Source organism: Haliaeetus albicilla, chromosome 11 (assembly GCF_947461875.1).
Source record: "Haliaeetus albicilla chromosome 11, bHalAlb1.1, whole genome shotgun sequence".
Classification (NCBI taxonomy): domain Eukaryota; kingdom Metazoa; phylum Chordata; class Aves; order Accipitriformes; family Accipitridae; genus Haliaeetus; species Haliaeetus albicilla.
Genome location: NC_091493.1, coordinates 42,539,956 through 42,553,632, shown reverse-complemented (window position 1 = coordinate 42,553,632; position 13,677 = coordinate 42,539,956). Strand labels below are relative to the sequence as shown.

Genomic DNA, 13,677 nt, shown 5'->3' with positions numbered 1-13,677 from the left:
CCCGGTGCCTGTTATCTGGTGCTGTCTCTGCCCATTGGCCGGTTCCCAGCGCCGGTACCCGGTGGCAGTGTCTGTGGCCGTTGCCGTTGCCGGTACCAATGCCCAGTGCTGCGCCCGGTTCCCCTGCCCTTCCCGGTGCCAGAGCCCCTTTCCTGGTGCCCATTGCCTGCAGTTGGTGCCAGTTCCCAGTGCCGGTCCTCGGTGCCGGTGGCAATACCCTGTCCCTGGTGCTGGTACCTGGTCCCTGGTGCCCTTTGCCTGGTGCCGGCCCCTGATCCTGGTCCCGATCCCAATCCCCGGTCCTGATCTCGACCCCTGGTCCTGATCCCCGGTCCCGGTCCTGGTCCCTGTCTCTGGTACCTGTCCCCAGTCTCAGTCCCGATCCTGGATCTTGGTCCCGATCTCAGTCCCAATCCCTTTCCCTTATCCCTGATCCTGGATCTCAGTCCTGATCCCAGTTCCGATCCTGATCCCAGTCCCTGTTCCTTGTCCCTGATCCCGGAACTCGGTCCTGATCCCTGTCCCCAATTCCTGATTCCAGTTCTGGCCCCGATCCTGGGTCTTGGTCCTGATCCCTATCCCTGATCCTGGTCTCAGTCCTGCTACCTGTCCTGGTCGTGATCCCTGTCACCGATCCCTGATCCTGATCCCCGGTCCTGATCCCGATCCCAATCCCTGGTCCTGATCCTGGTCTCGATCCCGGTCCCTGATCCCTGATCCTGGATCTCAGTCCTGATACCTGTCCTGATCCTGATCCTGGTCCCTGATCCCTGATCCCTGGTCTTGATCCCTGATCCCAATCCTGATCCTTGATCCCTTTCCCTGATCCTTGGTCGGTCCTGATCCCAGTCCCGGTCCCAATCCTCGATCCTGGTCCCTGATCCCCGAACCTGATCCCTTTCCCTGATCCCAATCCCCGATCCTGGTCCCTGATCCTGATCCCTTTCCCTGATCCTCGATCCTGGTCCCGATCCTGATCCCTGTCCCTGATCCCCTATCCCGGTCCCAATCCCCTATCCCCAATCCTGATCCCTTTTCCTGATCCTTGGTCCTGATCCCAATCCCTGGTCCCGATCCTGATCCCCTTCCCTGATCCCTGATCCCAGTCCCTAGGTCCCAACCCCCGATCCTGATCCTTTTCCCTGATCCCTGTCCCGATCGTAGTCCCGATCCCTTTCCCTGATCCTGATCCCAGTCCCTGGTCCCCGTCCCGGTCCCGATCCCTGTTCCCCGGTCCCGGTCCCGGTCCCGATCCCGATCCCGATCCCGATCCCGATGGCGGCGCCGCGCGGCCGCCGGCCGCCAGGGGTCGCGTTGCCCGCGCCCGCCGGCGGGCGTGGCCGGCGGGGTGGGCGTGGCCGGGGGCGGGCGGGGGCGTGCCGGCGGGGGCGGGGGCGGGGGCGGGGGGGGGCGGTGGCGGCGGCGGCGGCGGCGGCTCCAAGATGGCCGCGGTGTCGGTGTTCCCCGGCGTGCGGCTCCTCACCATCGGGGACGCCAACGGCGAGATCCAGCGGCACCAGGAGCAGCAGCCGCTGCGCCTCGAGGTCCGCACCGGCCCCGACAGCGCCGGCCTGGCGCTCTACGGCCGTGAGTGCGGGCGGGGGGACCGGCCCGGGGGGGCGGGGGGCTGGGCCGGAGGGGGCGGGGGCCCGGGGGGGGGTGTAGGGGGGTGTGGGGACCTGGGGGGCTCGGGGGGGGGGCTGGGGGTGCAGGGGCTTGGGGGGCTGGAGAGGGTTGGGGGGGGCTGGGCCTGGAGGGTTGAGATGGGGCGGGGGGTGTATGGGGACCGGGAGTGTCTGGGGGGGGGACCGGGAATGTCTATGGGGCGACTGGGAGTGTCTATAGGGGGACTGGGAGTGTAGGGCTTAGATGGGGTGGGGGGACCTGGGGGGGGGACTGGCTCGGCACCCTCCAGGGCGGGTGACGGGGTGCTGGGGGGGGGAAACGGGGGGTAGGGGGGGCTGGGGGGGTCTTTGGGGTTGGTGGAGCCTTGGGGGGATGCTGGGGCTGGGGGTGCTGGGGGGCTGAGGGGGGGGGGGCTTTGGGGGGAGACAGGGACACTGGGGGCCAGTGGGTCCGTGTCATTTGGGGGGGTACCAGCGCCGTCGTGTCCATGTGTGTCCTGTCCCGTCCCGTCCGTCCCCCCCCGACCATGAAAAGGGCGGCAGCAGCCGGGGGGGCTCGGCCGAGGCGGGGGCTCCCCCGTCCCACCGGGCATTTGCCGGAGGCTGCAGAAAGTTAATTCTCAGCACCCCCCCCCCAACCTCACCTTGCCTGAAATAGCCCGAATTTGGTGACCTTCCAGGCGCCGCGGCGGCCGTCCCGTCCCGGGGGGATTCGCTCCGGCGGCCGTTAACGAAGTCGCTAACGGGGTGTTCGCCGGCCGGCCGGCGGGCGCGGTGTCGGAGCCGAGTTTTCTTTGTCTCCGCCAAGAATTGTGGGTTTTATTCTTTTGGGGGGGTTTTTTTCCTCCCCACCCCACCCCCTTTCCCCAATCCGGCAGCTCCTGCGCTTTGTGCTCGGTGAATCTTGGGAATACGTCGGCGCCGGTGCCGGCACAGTGCTGCCAGAGCCTCCCCGTCCTCCACGCCCGGCCGGTTTTCACGTGATTACCGGCGGAGACGTCGGCTTTACAACCGCACCGTCGTGGGGGGAATAATGACCAGACCCCCTTCCCTCCCTGCTACCGACCCGCTCCAGTGAAATTAATTGATCAGTGCAAGTAATTAATGTGTGGCGCAGTGGCCCCGTCCTGCGCCGGATTTGGAGGAGACCTCACCTGCGGTGTGGGATGGGGCAGGGGGAAACTGAGGCACGTGGGGCTGGCTCACCCCCGAGCCTGTGGCAAATCCTGCCTCTGCCTCGGTGCCAGCCCGGCGCTTTCTCTGCCCGGGTTTCCTCGCCGGCTGCCGAAGCTTCGGCATGGCTCCTCAACCGGGAGGAGAGTGGGACGCCGGCGGCGAGGGGCTGGGCAGCCGGACCCGCTCCCCTCGGTGAGAGCGAAGCTTCGCCTGGAGCCTCCATCGCCTGAAGGTTATTAGCGGGTTTTTTTGGCGGGCGCCAAGAGCCATCCTCATGCCGGCATGGCCCCGCAAGGTGCCAGCCCTCGGCTCCGCGGCTTCTCCATCCCTCGCCGCATCCTCGTGCCGCATCCGGCTCGTTGCACCGCACCGGCCAGCGTCCAGCCCCCCCATGGCCCCGGCGTCATCCCCCTTTTCCAGTTATTTGCCAGAAAAGCCTTTGTGTGGCCGGGGCCGGGGGTCTCTCGCTGCCCTTTCAGTGCTGGGGCGGCCGCCGGCACATCTGCCGGCCCTTTTTTATCGGCCACAAAGAGCCCGGAGGCCCGGGCTGACAGCCTGATTAACGCGGCTGGCGGGAATTTGCATTTAATGGCTTTGCCGAGCGGCGCCGTGGGCAGTGCCGGGCTCGGTGCAGGTGCTGCTGCGGCCCTGCCGGGGTCTCCTTTGGGGCTGGAAGCAGTGGGTCGAGCTGGAAGCCCCCCCAGCTCGTTTTCCTCTCATCACTCCCAATTAATCGGGCAACTTAATGCACCGCGTGGCCGATCCGGAGCGACGACGTGCCGGGAGCCTGGCTGGCAGCAGGCAGGGCTGCCCGGCGCTGCCAGGGCGAGAGGGACCAGCAGCGGCGGCAGCGAGATGCTGGGGGAAAAACAGGTTTTGCCGCAGCGGCTCGTTTGGTTTTTCCAGCGGGGTGCCGCGTGAGAAAGGCAGCGCTGGCTGGAGGTGCTAATTACCCACTCGCCGCTCCCCGGCTTCAAAGCGGCTAACGAGGGAATGCCGCGACGCCCGCGGTGGGAGGCCGGTGCGGACGCCAGCAGCGCCTGCGATGGGGAGGCCGGGGTGGCCAGTGCCGCTCCCGGCTTGGCTGCGGGCAGCTCAGTCTGTCTCCCCTCGTTCTTCCTCACAGCATCGCCTGGCTTCACTGGAGCTGGGGGGGTCCCCGCAGAGCCATGGGGGGGGTCCCCGTCCTGGCAGCGATGGGCAGCGGCACCGATCCATATTTCTGGCCGCTCAAAAGCCCCATAAACCCCATTGGCCATGCACAAGGGGTTTGTCTCCCCCCGCTGCAACGCCACAGAGGTTAATTAGGCTAATTATGTTTTCTCCCGCTCCCTTGGCATCCGTCTAACATGAGGGAGGGCAGGAAGGGGCGGCCGGGCTGCAGGAGATGCGGGGGATGCAGGTTTGGACTGAGCCCCACCAGCGTGGCACGATCTGGTGGGGTTGGCGGGGGGCTTTGCCCAGCTCTAACCCATCTGCCCCCCCATGTTCTCTCTTCCCCCCCCCTCCCCAGATGAAGATGTCTGCGTGTTCAAGTGCTCCGTGTCCCGCGAGACCGAATGCAGCCGCGTGGGCAAACAGTCCTTCATCATCACGCTGGGCTGCAACAGCGTCCTCATCCAGTTCGCCACCCCCAACGGTGCGTCCCCCACCCTGGGGAGGGTGCGGTTTGGCTTCTTCGGGACCCTCGCATGTCCTTGTCCCGTCCTTACCCCTCACCCTGGGCTAAAGTCCCCCCGTCCCCCCCGCCTTCCGTCTTTTCCAGATTTCTGTTCCTTTTATAACATCCTGAAAAACTGCCGGGGCCACAACACGGAGCGCTCGGTCTTCAGCGAGCGGACGGAGGAATCCTCGGCCGTGCAGTACTTCCAGGTGAGGGGCTGCTCCGGCCAGGCACGACCGCCGGCAAGGGTTTGGCCATGGTGTCCCCGGTGACATCCGCATCTGTCTGTCTGTTTCCTCCCCCCGCCAGTTCTACGGGTACCTGTCCCAGCAGCAGAACATGATGCAGGACTACGTCCGGACGGGCACCTACCAGCGAGCCATCCTGCAGAACCACAGCGACTTCAAAGACAAGGTCAGCCGGGCAACCTCCCCCCCTTTAACTGCCCTGGCCTGTACAATAGTTTTGGTGAAATCTGCCTCCTTTCGGTGTCTGTCTCCAGCTCTGGGAGGGTGGTCACATGCCGGAGTTGGAAGAGGCGCCTTGATTAGGACTTTCCTCCCTTTTTTTTGCCCACTTTTAATGTGTTCCGGTGCTTTCCCGTCTCCTTCCTAGTGGTTTTATTTGTAGTATTCCTCCAAAAACACGGCTGGTTGTGAGTGCGTGGCCGGCGGGAGGAGGGACAGTGGCCAAGAGCCACGTGCCGCCAGCACCGGGGCGCAGCTGGCTTCCTGCACCGGCACCGCTGATCCCCCTAATCGGGGCCGGGGGGGGTTATATATAGGATCAAAGAGGATTTGGGTGCTCGGGTGCCGTTCGCTGGCTCGGCCACGGCGCTCTTAATCCCGTTCTTCCCTGTGGCACTGGGAAGCGGCCGGGGCCGAGCCCTCGGAGCTGCCGTGGGTCCGGGCGCGATTCGGCGCAGCGCTGAGGTGGGATAAATGCTGCAGTTGGGTCCCGCTGCCGAGCAGAGCTGGCTCTCTGCGCGTGGGTCATTACCGGAGCTTCCAGGGGGTGGGTAACGACCTGCTGGAGTTAGTTCCTTCTCTGAAGCCTGTTTGTAATCGGAGCTGCGGTGAGGGGCTGTTTTCCCCCCAAGAGGAGCCGTGCCGGTGCCGCCGCCTTGGTTTTCCTTCTTGGGAATCCAAATCTTGGGGTCCCTGGGTCTCCCCGTCCTTCTGTGCCCCAGACTGGAGGCAGAAGACTCCGATCCTGGCTCTGGGGCGATGATGCCGGGAGCTGGACGGGATGAATTCCGGCCTCCAGAGCAGGTGCCAATGGTTCACCGTATCCTCACTGTCTCCCTCCCAGATCGTCCTGGACGTCGGCTGTGGCTCCGGCATCCTCTCCTTCTTCGCGGCACAGGCCGGGGCAAGGAAGATTTATGCGGTGGAAGCCAGCACCATGGCCCAGCACGCGGAGGTGAGCGGCCCTGATGCCCACCGCTGGGCAGCTTGTGGCTTTGCTAAGCTTGGTGGTCTCGCGCCAAACCCGTCTGGGATCACGCCCCCTTTGAGCCATGCCCCTACCCCAGTACAACCCAGTAGCACCAGGACAACGGCACTGGGAACGCCGGGGCCAGCACAGTTCGGGGCTCTGCCTCCCACCGCATCCCCAGTATCGTGCCCCCGTGCTGTGGGGCTCCTCCTCTCCCCCCTGAACGTCCCCCTCTTTTTCCTGGGGTAGGTACTGGTGAAGAGCAACAACCTGACGGACCGGATCGTGGTGATTCCGGGGAAGGTGGAGGAGGTCTCGCTGCCCGAGCAGGTGGACATCATCATCTCCGAGCCCATGGGCTACATGCTCTTCAACGAGCGGATGCTGGAGAGTTACCTCCACGCCAAGAAGTACCTGAAACCCAGCGGTGAGTGCCGGGGCGGCACACCGGTGGGGATGGGGGGGATTCCCAGCAACCCAAGGGGCCTCTTTCCCGGTCTGCTGGATCCCACGAGCCCAGGGAGGGGGAGCAGGCACTTTCCTGGCCTCCCCTCCTCAACCGAATTCTCTGCTCCCCCGTCCAGGGAACATGTTCCCGACGATCGGCGACGTCCACTTGGCCCCGTTCACGGACGAGCAGCTTTACATGGAGCAGTTCACCAAGGCCAATTTCTGGTGAGTCCAGTGCCGGGGGGAGGATGATCCTGACCCCTTCCCCTGCCCTGGGATGGGGGGGGGGGATCAGGGCCGGAGCCACACCCCCTCACGTGTTTGTATGTCCCCCCTCCTGTAGGTACCAGCCATCCTTCCATGGCGTTGACCTCTCTGCGCTCCGAGGGGCGGCCGTGGATGAGTATTTCAGGCAGCCCGTGGTGGTGAGTGGCCCTGAAGTCCCCATGGGGGGGGATGGGGAACCACTGGGGGGGGGGCTCGAGGCGAGCTGGGGGGTCCTGGCTGCTGACCCCCACCTTCCCCACCCCCCCAGGACACCTTCGATATCAGGATCTTAATGGCCAAATCAGTCAAATACACCGTGAACTTCTTAGAAGCCAAGGAAGGCGATTTGCACAGGTGGGTGGCGGCCGGAAGGGTCCCGACTGAGGCCCCCCCACCCCAAGCCTTTGGGCACCCAAGGGTGCTGGGGGGCCTTGACCCCCCCCTTGCAACGGCTCAGCTTTGCCTTACAGGATAGAAATCCCCTTCAAGTTCCACATGCTGCATTCGGGGCTGGTCCACGGCTTGGCCTTCTGGTTCGACGTAGCCTTCATCGGCTCCATGTACGCGGCAGGGGGAGCCTTGGGGGGGGGGGTCAGGGCTGTGCCTCGCCCCCCCACCCCCCACCCCAACACATCGTCTTTCTTCCCCCCCCTCCCCAGAATGACGGTGTGGCTCTCGACAGCCCCCACCGAGCCGCTGACCCACTGGTACCAGGTCCGGTGCCTGTTCCAGTCACCGCTCTTTGCCAAAGCCGGCGACACGCTCTCAGGGACTTGCCTCCTCATCGCCAACAAGAGGTGAGAGCCGGGGGGGGGCACGGGGCCTTACCAGAGCCGCCGTCCCAGCTTTGGCTACACCGTCCGCGATCTGGTTATGTCACATCCCTCGGCGCCTCACGCCGGCACCCAGAATAGCTGGGGGGGGGTCAGCGGCTTAGCAGAGGGGGGGCCCCTGCCCCAGTTTGGGCCGGGGGGGGGGCCCTGCCCCAGTTTTGGCGGTGTATTTATAGCTTGCAGTGGGGACGGCCGTGACCCAGATGCTGATGCCGTTCCTGGTACTCTCTGGGGGCTGTGAGTCGGGGGGGGGGGCAGGCTGGTCTGCTCCCTGCCCCCCCCCGATGCAGTTTGGGGTCTCACGGCCTGTGTCCGTCCCCCCCCCAGACAGAGCTACGACATCAGCATCGTGGCTCAGGTAGACCAGACCGGCTCCAAGTCCAGCAACCTCCTCGACCTGAAAAACCCCTTCTTCAGGTAGCGCCGGGGGGCTCGGGGCCGGGGGGGGGGAGCGGGGCCAGTGGGGTCCCCAATGAGCCCCCCCAGGCCTCATTCCCGCCCACCCCCAGGTACACAGGGACGACCCCCTCGCCCCCCCCCGGCTCCCACTACACATCCCCCTCGGAGAACATGTGGAACACGGGCAGCACCTACAACATGAGCACCGGGATGGCCGTGGCCGGTGGGTACCAGCGAGTCGGGGGCTGAGCGGGGGATCTGCCGTATTGGTGATGCCAAAACCCCCAGACGGGGGGGTTACAGGATTACGGGGGTGGGGGCCTGACCCCTTTGCCCTCTCTCTCCGGCGCAGGCATGCCCGCGGCATATGACCTCAGCAGCGTTATCGCCGGCGGCTCCAACGTCGGCCACAACAACCTGATCCCTTTAGGTGAGTACGGGGCTGGTGGGGGGGACGGACCCCCCCACTCGTTGGGGGTCACAGCAGCCCCCCAACCTCACCCCGCTCCCCCCCACCTCCCCTCCCTCCACAGCCAACACCGGCATCGTGAACCACACTCACTCCAGGATGGGCTCCATCATGAGCACGGGCATCGTCCAAGGTAACCCCCCCACACCCCGGCCCCCTCCCTGGGAGCCCCCCAGACCCCCCCTGACCCCCCCCATCTCCCCCCAGGCTCCTCCAGCGGCCAGAGTGGCGGCGGCTCCAGCACCCACTACCCACTCAACAGCCAGTTCACCATGGGGGGTCCCGCCATCTCCATGGCCTCCCCCATGTCCATCACCACCAACACGATGCATTACGGGAGCTAAGGGGCTCCCCCGGGACTGCCAGCGCCAGGAAAACCAAATGAAGAGCACCCGCTGCCCCCCCCGCCCACCCCCCCCGGCCCGGGGGGCCGCCCAGGAGGATTTTTTTTGGACCCTCCTATGATAGATGAAGCCACCCAGCCCGCGCTCCACTCACCGATGCCGGACCCGGATGGGGGTTTTTGGGGTTTCTTTTGTTGGGTTTTTTTTTGGGGGGGGGGTGGGTTTTGTTTGGTTGTTGGTTTTTTTGTTTTCTTTTTTTTTTTTTTTTTTAACGAATGGCCAGAGCCGCCAGCCCCCACGATGCATGGGTGCCGTCTTCCATAGCCGCCCTGCAAGGGGTGGGGGGCAAAATGCCGCAGGGGGAAGGCTTGAATGTACCGAAAGCTCCTCTTCTGGCCCCGTCCCTGCCCCCCAGAGCAGGCAGCATGGGCAGCGCGGGCAGGGCCAAACCCCTTTCTGGAAGGCTCCCTGGCACGGCGGTGCGTTTGGCATCGGTTCGCGTCCCCGCGCTCGGCGCCCGAACTCTCCTCTCTCCTGTTTTCCCCTCAAGGGGTGCGGCGGCGAGGGGGGGAGACCCCCTGTGCCGGGGAAGGGTTGGGGGCGGGCAGCCCCTTGCCGGGCTGTCGCATAGGAATAGCGGATCTGCTGTTTTTTTCGGCTGTAGTACTGAATAAACGGGAGGGTTTCGAAGGATCGTGCCCCCGTTGGCTTCCACAGCTGGATCCCGGCTCCGGCACGGATCCCTCCCCAGCTCCTGGTGACCCCCCACCCCTGGGGTGGTTTTGGGGTGTCGTGTCCCACCAAGCAGGAGAGAGCAGTGGGGTGCAGGGGCAGACATGCCCCCGGGTTTATTTGGGTCAGTTTGCATAGAGACGAGCTGGCAGCTGAGAGGAGCCAGAGCCGGCACTGCCCCGGCACAGGGGAGCCGGGGACCCCCGCGTCTGCCGCGGGGCCGAGCAGAGGCACCGAGCAGTGCCGCGTCCTTCCGAGGGGCTCGGTGCCACGGCCGGGGGCTCCCCATCGATCCAGGGACACCCGCCCTCACCGCGCAGGGTGGGTGCCCGGCAGGGAGACATTGGTGCCGGGGAGCTGCGGTGCGTGGCTGCGGAGCCCCTCGGCCCCCACTGTGGTGTGGAATGGTGAAGGGGCTGGGCTGGCGCTCGGCGGCTGCTGGAAAAAGTAGAGCTGAAAGGAAAAGAAAAACCATGGCGGGGGGATGTACGGACCCCCCCAGGGATACCCCCCCCAGTTACCACCAGTGGGTACCTTGCAGCCGACGGCGAGGAGGGTGTGCAGGGAGACGACGGCGGCCACCACGGCCAGCGCGGTTGCCCGGCCATCGGCACGGACCAGCGGCCAGAAGGTGAGGGCCAGCACCGACGCTGAGAGCAGCGCGGCCACGGCCAGCAGCAGCCACTGCAGCCAGGTGGCTGGGATCAGCCACAGGACCTGTGGGGACAGCGGCCTGTCACCCTGACATGTCCCGTCCCCCAAAAGCCAGGGACCTCCCTGCCCCGGGACTCACCGCAGTGGGGATGTAGGCGGAGAGGGAGTAGCCATAGACACAGACGGTCTCCAAGAAGCTGTAGGTGCCGGCCCCGTGGCTCTGCCGCCACCGCAGGAACCCCCACAGCGCCAGCGGCACCAGCCAGGCGTAGCAGTAGATGAGGGTGGCGGCGATGGTGACTGGGGTTGGGGGGGGAGAAAGGAGGGGGTTAGGGCACGGCTGGGGTCCCCATGATGGTCCCAGTGTGGGGCGGGCACCATCTGGAGGTCCAGCCCCCCCCCTCCTCGAGCTGCAGGGTCGCTGCTGGCGCCCTCCGGCCCCTCACCGTTGTGGAACTGGGGGCTGTAGTGGTAGGTGGGGGACACTCGCTTCTCCGTCAGGTGGGAGAGGTTCCCGCTGACGGCCAGGGCGAACACCAGCGTGGCGCAGATCCAGAAGGGACCTGAGGACGGGGACACACCGTCAGCGAGGAGCCGCGACGGCGGCAGCGCCGGGGGTCGGCAGCGGGGACGTCCGCGGCCGCTTCACTCTCACCGTACAGGTCGGGGTTGTTGCGCAGGCGGTGACGCACAAAATTCTTCCCCGGCAGCGGTGTCACCGAGCCCTTGATCCTCTCCAGCACCTACCGGGGAACGAGGGCGGAACCTCAGCCGGGTTGGCGGACGCCGGTGCCGGCTGCCGCGCCGACGGGCGCCGTTACCTGGTGGGTGTCGACGTCGAAGAAGGCCTGGTAGTACTCGAAGGTCCAGAAGCTGCGCGGCCGCCTCTGCCCACCCAGGAGCTGTGTGGGGGGGAGCGGGCTGAGCCAGGGTTGGGGGGGGGGCGGTTCAGCCGCAGCCCCGGGGCTCAGAGCGAGCCTGTTCCCCCCCCCAACCCTTTCGGTGGGGGTCTGCTCTTGGGCAGGGGGGGGACGACACAGACCCTCCACCTCTCTCTCACCTCTGTCGTGTCGGTGTCGTCCCCCGGCTCGCCCTCCTCGGGGCCCACGGTCACGGCAGCGTGGCTGGGCCGCTCCTCGCCGGCGCGGGGGGTCGCGGCGTCGGGGGTCACCGACAGCAGCTCCGCCGCCTCCTCGAACTCTGCGGGGGGCAAGAGGCGTCGCGGGGGGGCAGGAACCGACACCCCGTCCCCCGTCCCCTTACCGGGGGGGGGGGTAACCTGCCCCGACCCCAGCGGTGGGGGGGGCGACGGGACACCCCCAAACCCTGCCGGGACACGGGCTGGGGGGGCCCGGAGGACCCCCGAGGTGCCCGCACGGGGATCAGGGCCGGGGGGCTCCCGGGGAAGGCGAGGGGGGGCGGCAGGACCGGGGGTCCCCGGTCGGGACGGGGGTCCCCCGGACCGACACCCCCCCCGAGACTCACCCTGAAACCGGAGCTCGTCGGGGGCGGCCATGGCGGAGCCTCTCGCTGCCGGGACAAAACGCACCGCCGTTGTACCGGGACCCCCCACGGGACCGGGACCCCCCCGGCACCGGCCCGGTCCGTCCGCCCCCCCCAGCCTCAGGCCGCGGATCCCCGGGATCCCCGGCCCTGGCACCCCCCAAAACTCCCTCGGGGTCCCCGGGGCTCGGTGCTCCCGGTGCCCTCCCCCCCGCCCCGGTGTCCCGGTCCCCGCTCACCGCCCGGCGCCGCCGACGTGGTTCTTTCCCTTCCCCCCCCCGCCGCGGTGGTGATGGTTCCTCCCGGTCCGTCCCTCTCCCGCTTCCCCCCCTTCGCCCCGCCAACTTGGTTCCCCCCCCGCGATGGTTCCTCCCGGTCCGTCGCCGGATCCGTCCCGGCGGGACCCGCTTCCGGTCATGGCGGCGGCGGCGGTCGGGGGGGGCCGCGGCCTCTGGGGGCGCCTCGCCGAGAGTCGCATCGGTGAGGGGGGGGGACCGGGACAACGGGGGGACCTGGAGGCAATTGGCGGGGGCTGGGACCTTGGGGGGCGCGGGCGATTGGGACCGGGGCACCCCTGGGTCCGGGGGGGGGGAACAGAGCAACGGGGGGGGGGGGGTCTGGGGAGGGCACCCCGACACTCTTGGGGTCAGTGAGGGGGTATGGGGGGGCGGGCAGGGCTCCTGGGTTCACTGGGGGGGACACGATTTGGGGGGCAGCCGGGACCCCTGGGTTTGGGGGGGGGACACTTGCGGGGGGGGGCAGCCCCGAAACCCCCGGCTTCAGCTGGGGGGGGGGTCTTGGGGGGCAGCCTGGGCACTTCTGGGTCCAATGGGGGGTCTCGGGGGGTGACCCACACAGCCCTGGCTTCAATGGGGGGGTCTTGGGGGGCAGCCGGGACCCCTGGCTGGGGGGGGGGACGACACACACAGCCCCGACCAAAGAGGGGGTGAGGGGGGGCCCAGCCCCCCCCCCGCTGACGGTTCCGGCAGGGCGCTGGTGGCGGGCGCTGCTGCAGGACTACGCGGCGGCAGTGCGGGAGGCGGCGGAGGGGGCTCGGCGCCGTCCCGGGGCGGCGGCGGGTTCCCTGGCAGGGTTGGCAGGGGCGGCCGCCTGCGCTGCCGCCGTCCCCAGCGCCGAATCCTTCGAGGCGGCGACGGTGGAAGCGGCTGGCACGTTGCTGCTCCTCTCCCCCGGCACCCGCAGCCCCGCCGCCGATCGGCACGTCCAACACCTGCTGCGACGCCGCGAGGCCGGCCGGCTACGTTACCGTGACTTCTTCTTCTTGGCGGTGGTCTACGAAGCCCCCCATGCCGCTGATGCCGCGCTCTACCCGGCGCAGTGTCCGCACTTATGGCCGCGGTGGCGGGAGCTGCCCAGTCGCCTCCTGGACGTGGGGTTCTGGGGACGCTGGTGGGTGCTGGGGGCCCGGCTGCGGGACTGCGATGTCAACGAGGAGGAGTTCGGGGCGCTGCCGGCCCGGCTGCGCCACATGAGCCCCCACCACCTCCACTCCCACCGCAACGAGAGCCAGTTCCTGGAAAAATTCCAGCCCGTCACCCTCACCGAGGAGGACATCCAGCGCACCGAGAGCGAGGCAGCAGCACCAGCACGCGCCGAGGGCGCGCAGCTCAGCGGTGATGCCAGAGATCCGTAAACGGGACCGCTGGCGCCGGGTGGCGTGTTCGACTCGTTAACACTGGTGAATTGTCATTTGTATCTTGGCATTTATTTAATTCTCATTTATAACTCATTAACACGGCTGAATTCGTGTGGATCTACCGCAACCGACACGTTGGGGGTTGAGGGGGGTCAACTGCGCTGCAGGGATGAGTCTCTGTGCCCCAATTATCCACCAGGCGTTCGCTAAGGCGTCTTATTATTAATTGTAGACATTAAGGCATCTCTTCTTTTCCGTGCACCTCCCTAATTATCGATCAGGCATTCATTAAGATGTTCATTAAGACATCAACACGTCCACCCCCCCCCCGTGAGTTATTTATCACTGGTGGTGAGATGACGGTTTCCCACTGTGATGTTTAACTGATGTATTTATATGGTTTTATATCGATATTTTATTTCTATTTATATTTTTAAATACCGAGGGGCTCTCCCCTCCATCGCTGAC

At 66.7% G+C, this 13,677-nt stretch overlaps 3 protein-coding genes across 3 annotated transcripts; 2 read left to right on the top strand and 1 right to left on the bottom strand.

The window, feature by feature from the left end:
- The first annotated feature begins 1,404 nt into the window (after window positions 1-1,404).
- CARM1 (coactivator associated arginine methyltransferase 1) lies at window positions 1,405-9,356 on the top strand. The gene is made up of 16 exons (XM_069797425.1): window positions 1,405-1,587; window positions 4,315-4,440; window positions 4,567-4,673; window positions 4,774-4,878; window positions 5,776-5,886; window positions 6,151-6,328; window positions 6,486-6,576; window positions 6,695-6,776; window positions 6,887-6,972; window positions 7,089-7,178; window positions 7,278-7,415; window positions 7,779-7,868; window positions 7,961-8,073; window positions 8,203-8,280; window positions 8,384-8,452; window positions 8,527-9,356. Exons 1-16 carry the CDS (start codon window positions 1,443-1,445, stop codon window positions 8,661-8,663), a joined length of 1,746 nt encoding a protein of 581 aa, XP_069653526.1. The 5' UTR covers window positions 1,405-1,442; the 3' UTR covers window positions 8,664-9,356.
- Window positions 9,357-9,486: 130 nt separating this feature from the next.
- On the bottom strand, window positions 9,487-11,875 carry YIPF2 (Yip1 domain family member 2). The gene is made up of 9 exons (XM_069797426.1): window positions 11,792-11,875; window positions 11,535-11,579; window positions 11,110-11,249; window positions 10,871-10,951; window positions 10,705-10,792; window positions 10,496-10,612; window positions 10,189-10,349; window positions 9,930-10,112; window positions 9,487-9,848 (listed from the first exon to the last, which is right to left on the bottom strand). Exons 2-9 carry the CDS (start codon window positions 11,563-11,565, stop codon window positions 9,705-9,707), a joined length of 945 nt encoding a protein of 314 aa, XP_069653527.1. The 5' UTR covers window positions 11,566-11,579; window positions 11,792-11,875; the 3' UTR covers window positions 9,487-9,704.
- A 24-nt stretch (window positions 11,876-11,899) lies between these two features.
- TIMM29 (translocase of inner mitochondrial membrane 29) lies at window positions 11,900-13,306 on the top strand. The gene is made up of 2 exons (XM_069797427.1): window positions 11,900-12,032; window positions 12,542-13,306. Exons 1-2 carry the CDS (start codon window positions 11,915-11,917, stop codon window positions 13,204-13,206), a joined length of 783 nt encoding a protein of 260 aa, XP_069653528.1. The 5' UTR covers window positions 11,900-11,914; the 3' UTR covers window positions 13,207-13,306.
- Window positions 13,307-13,677: the final 371 nt, after the last annotated feature.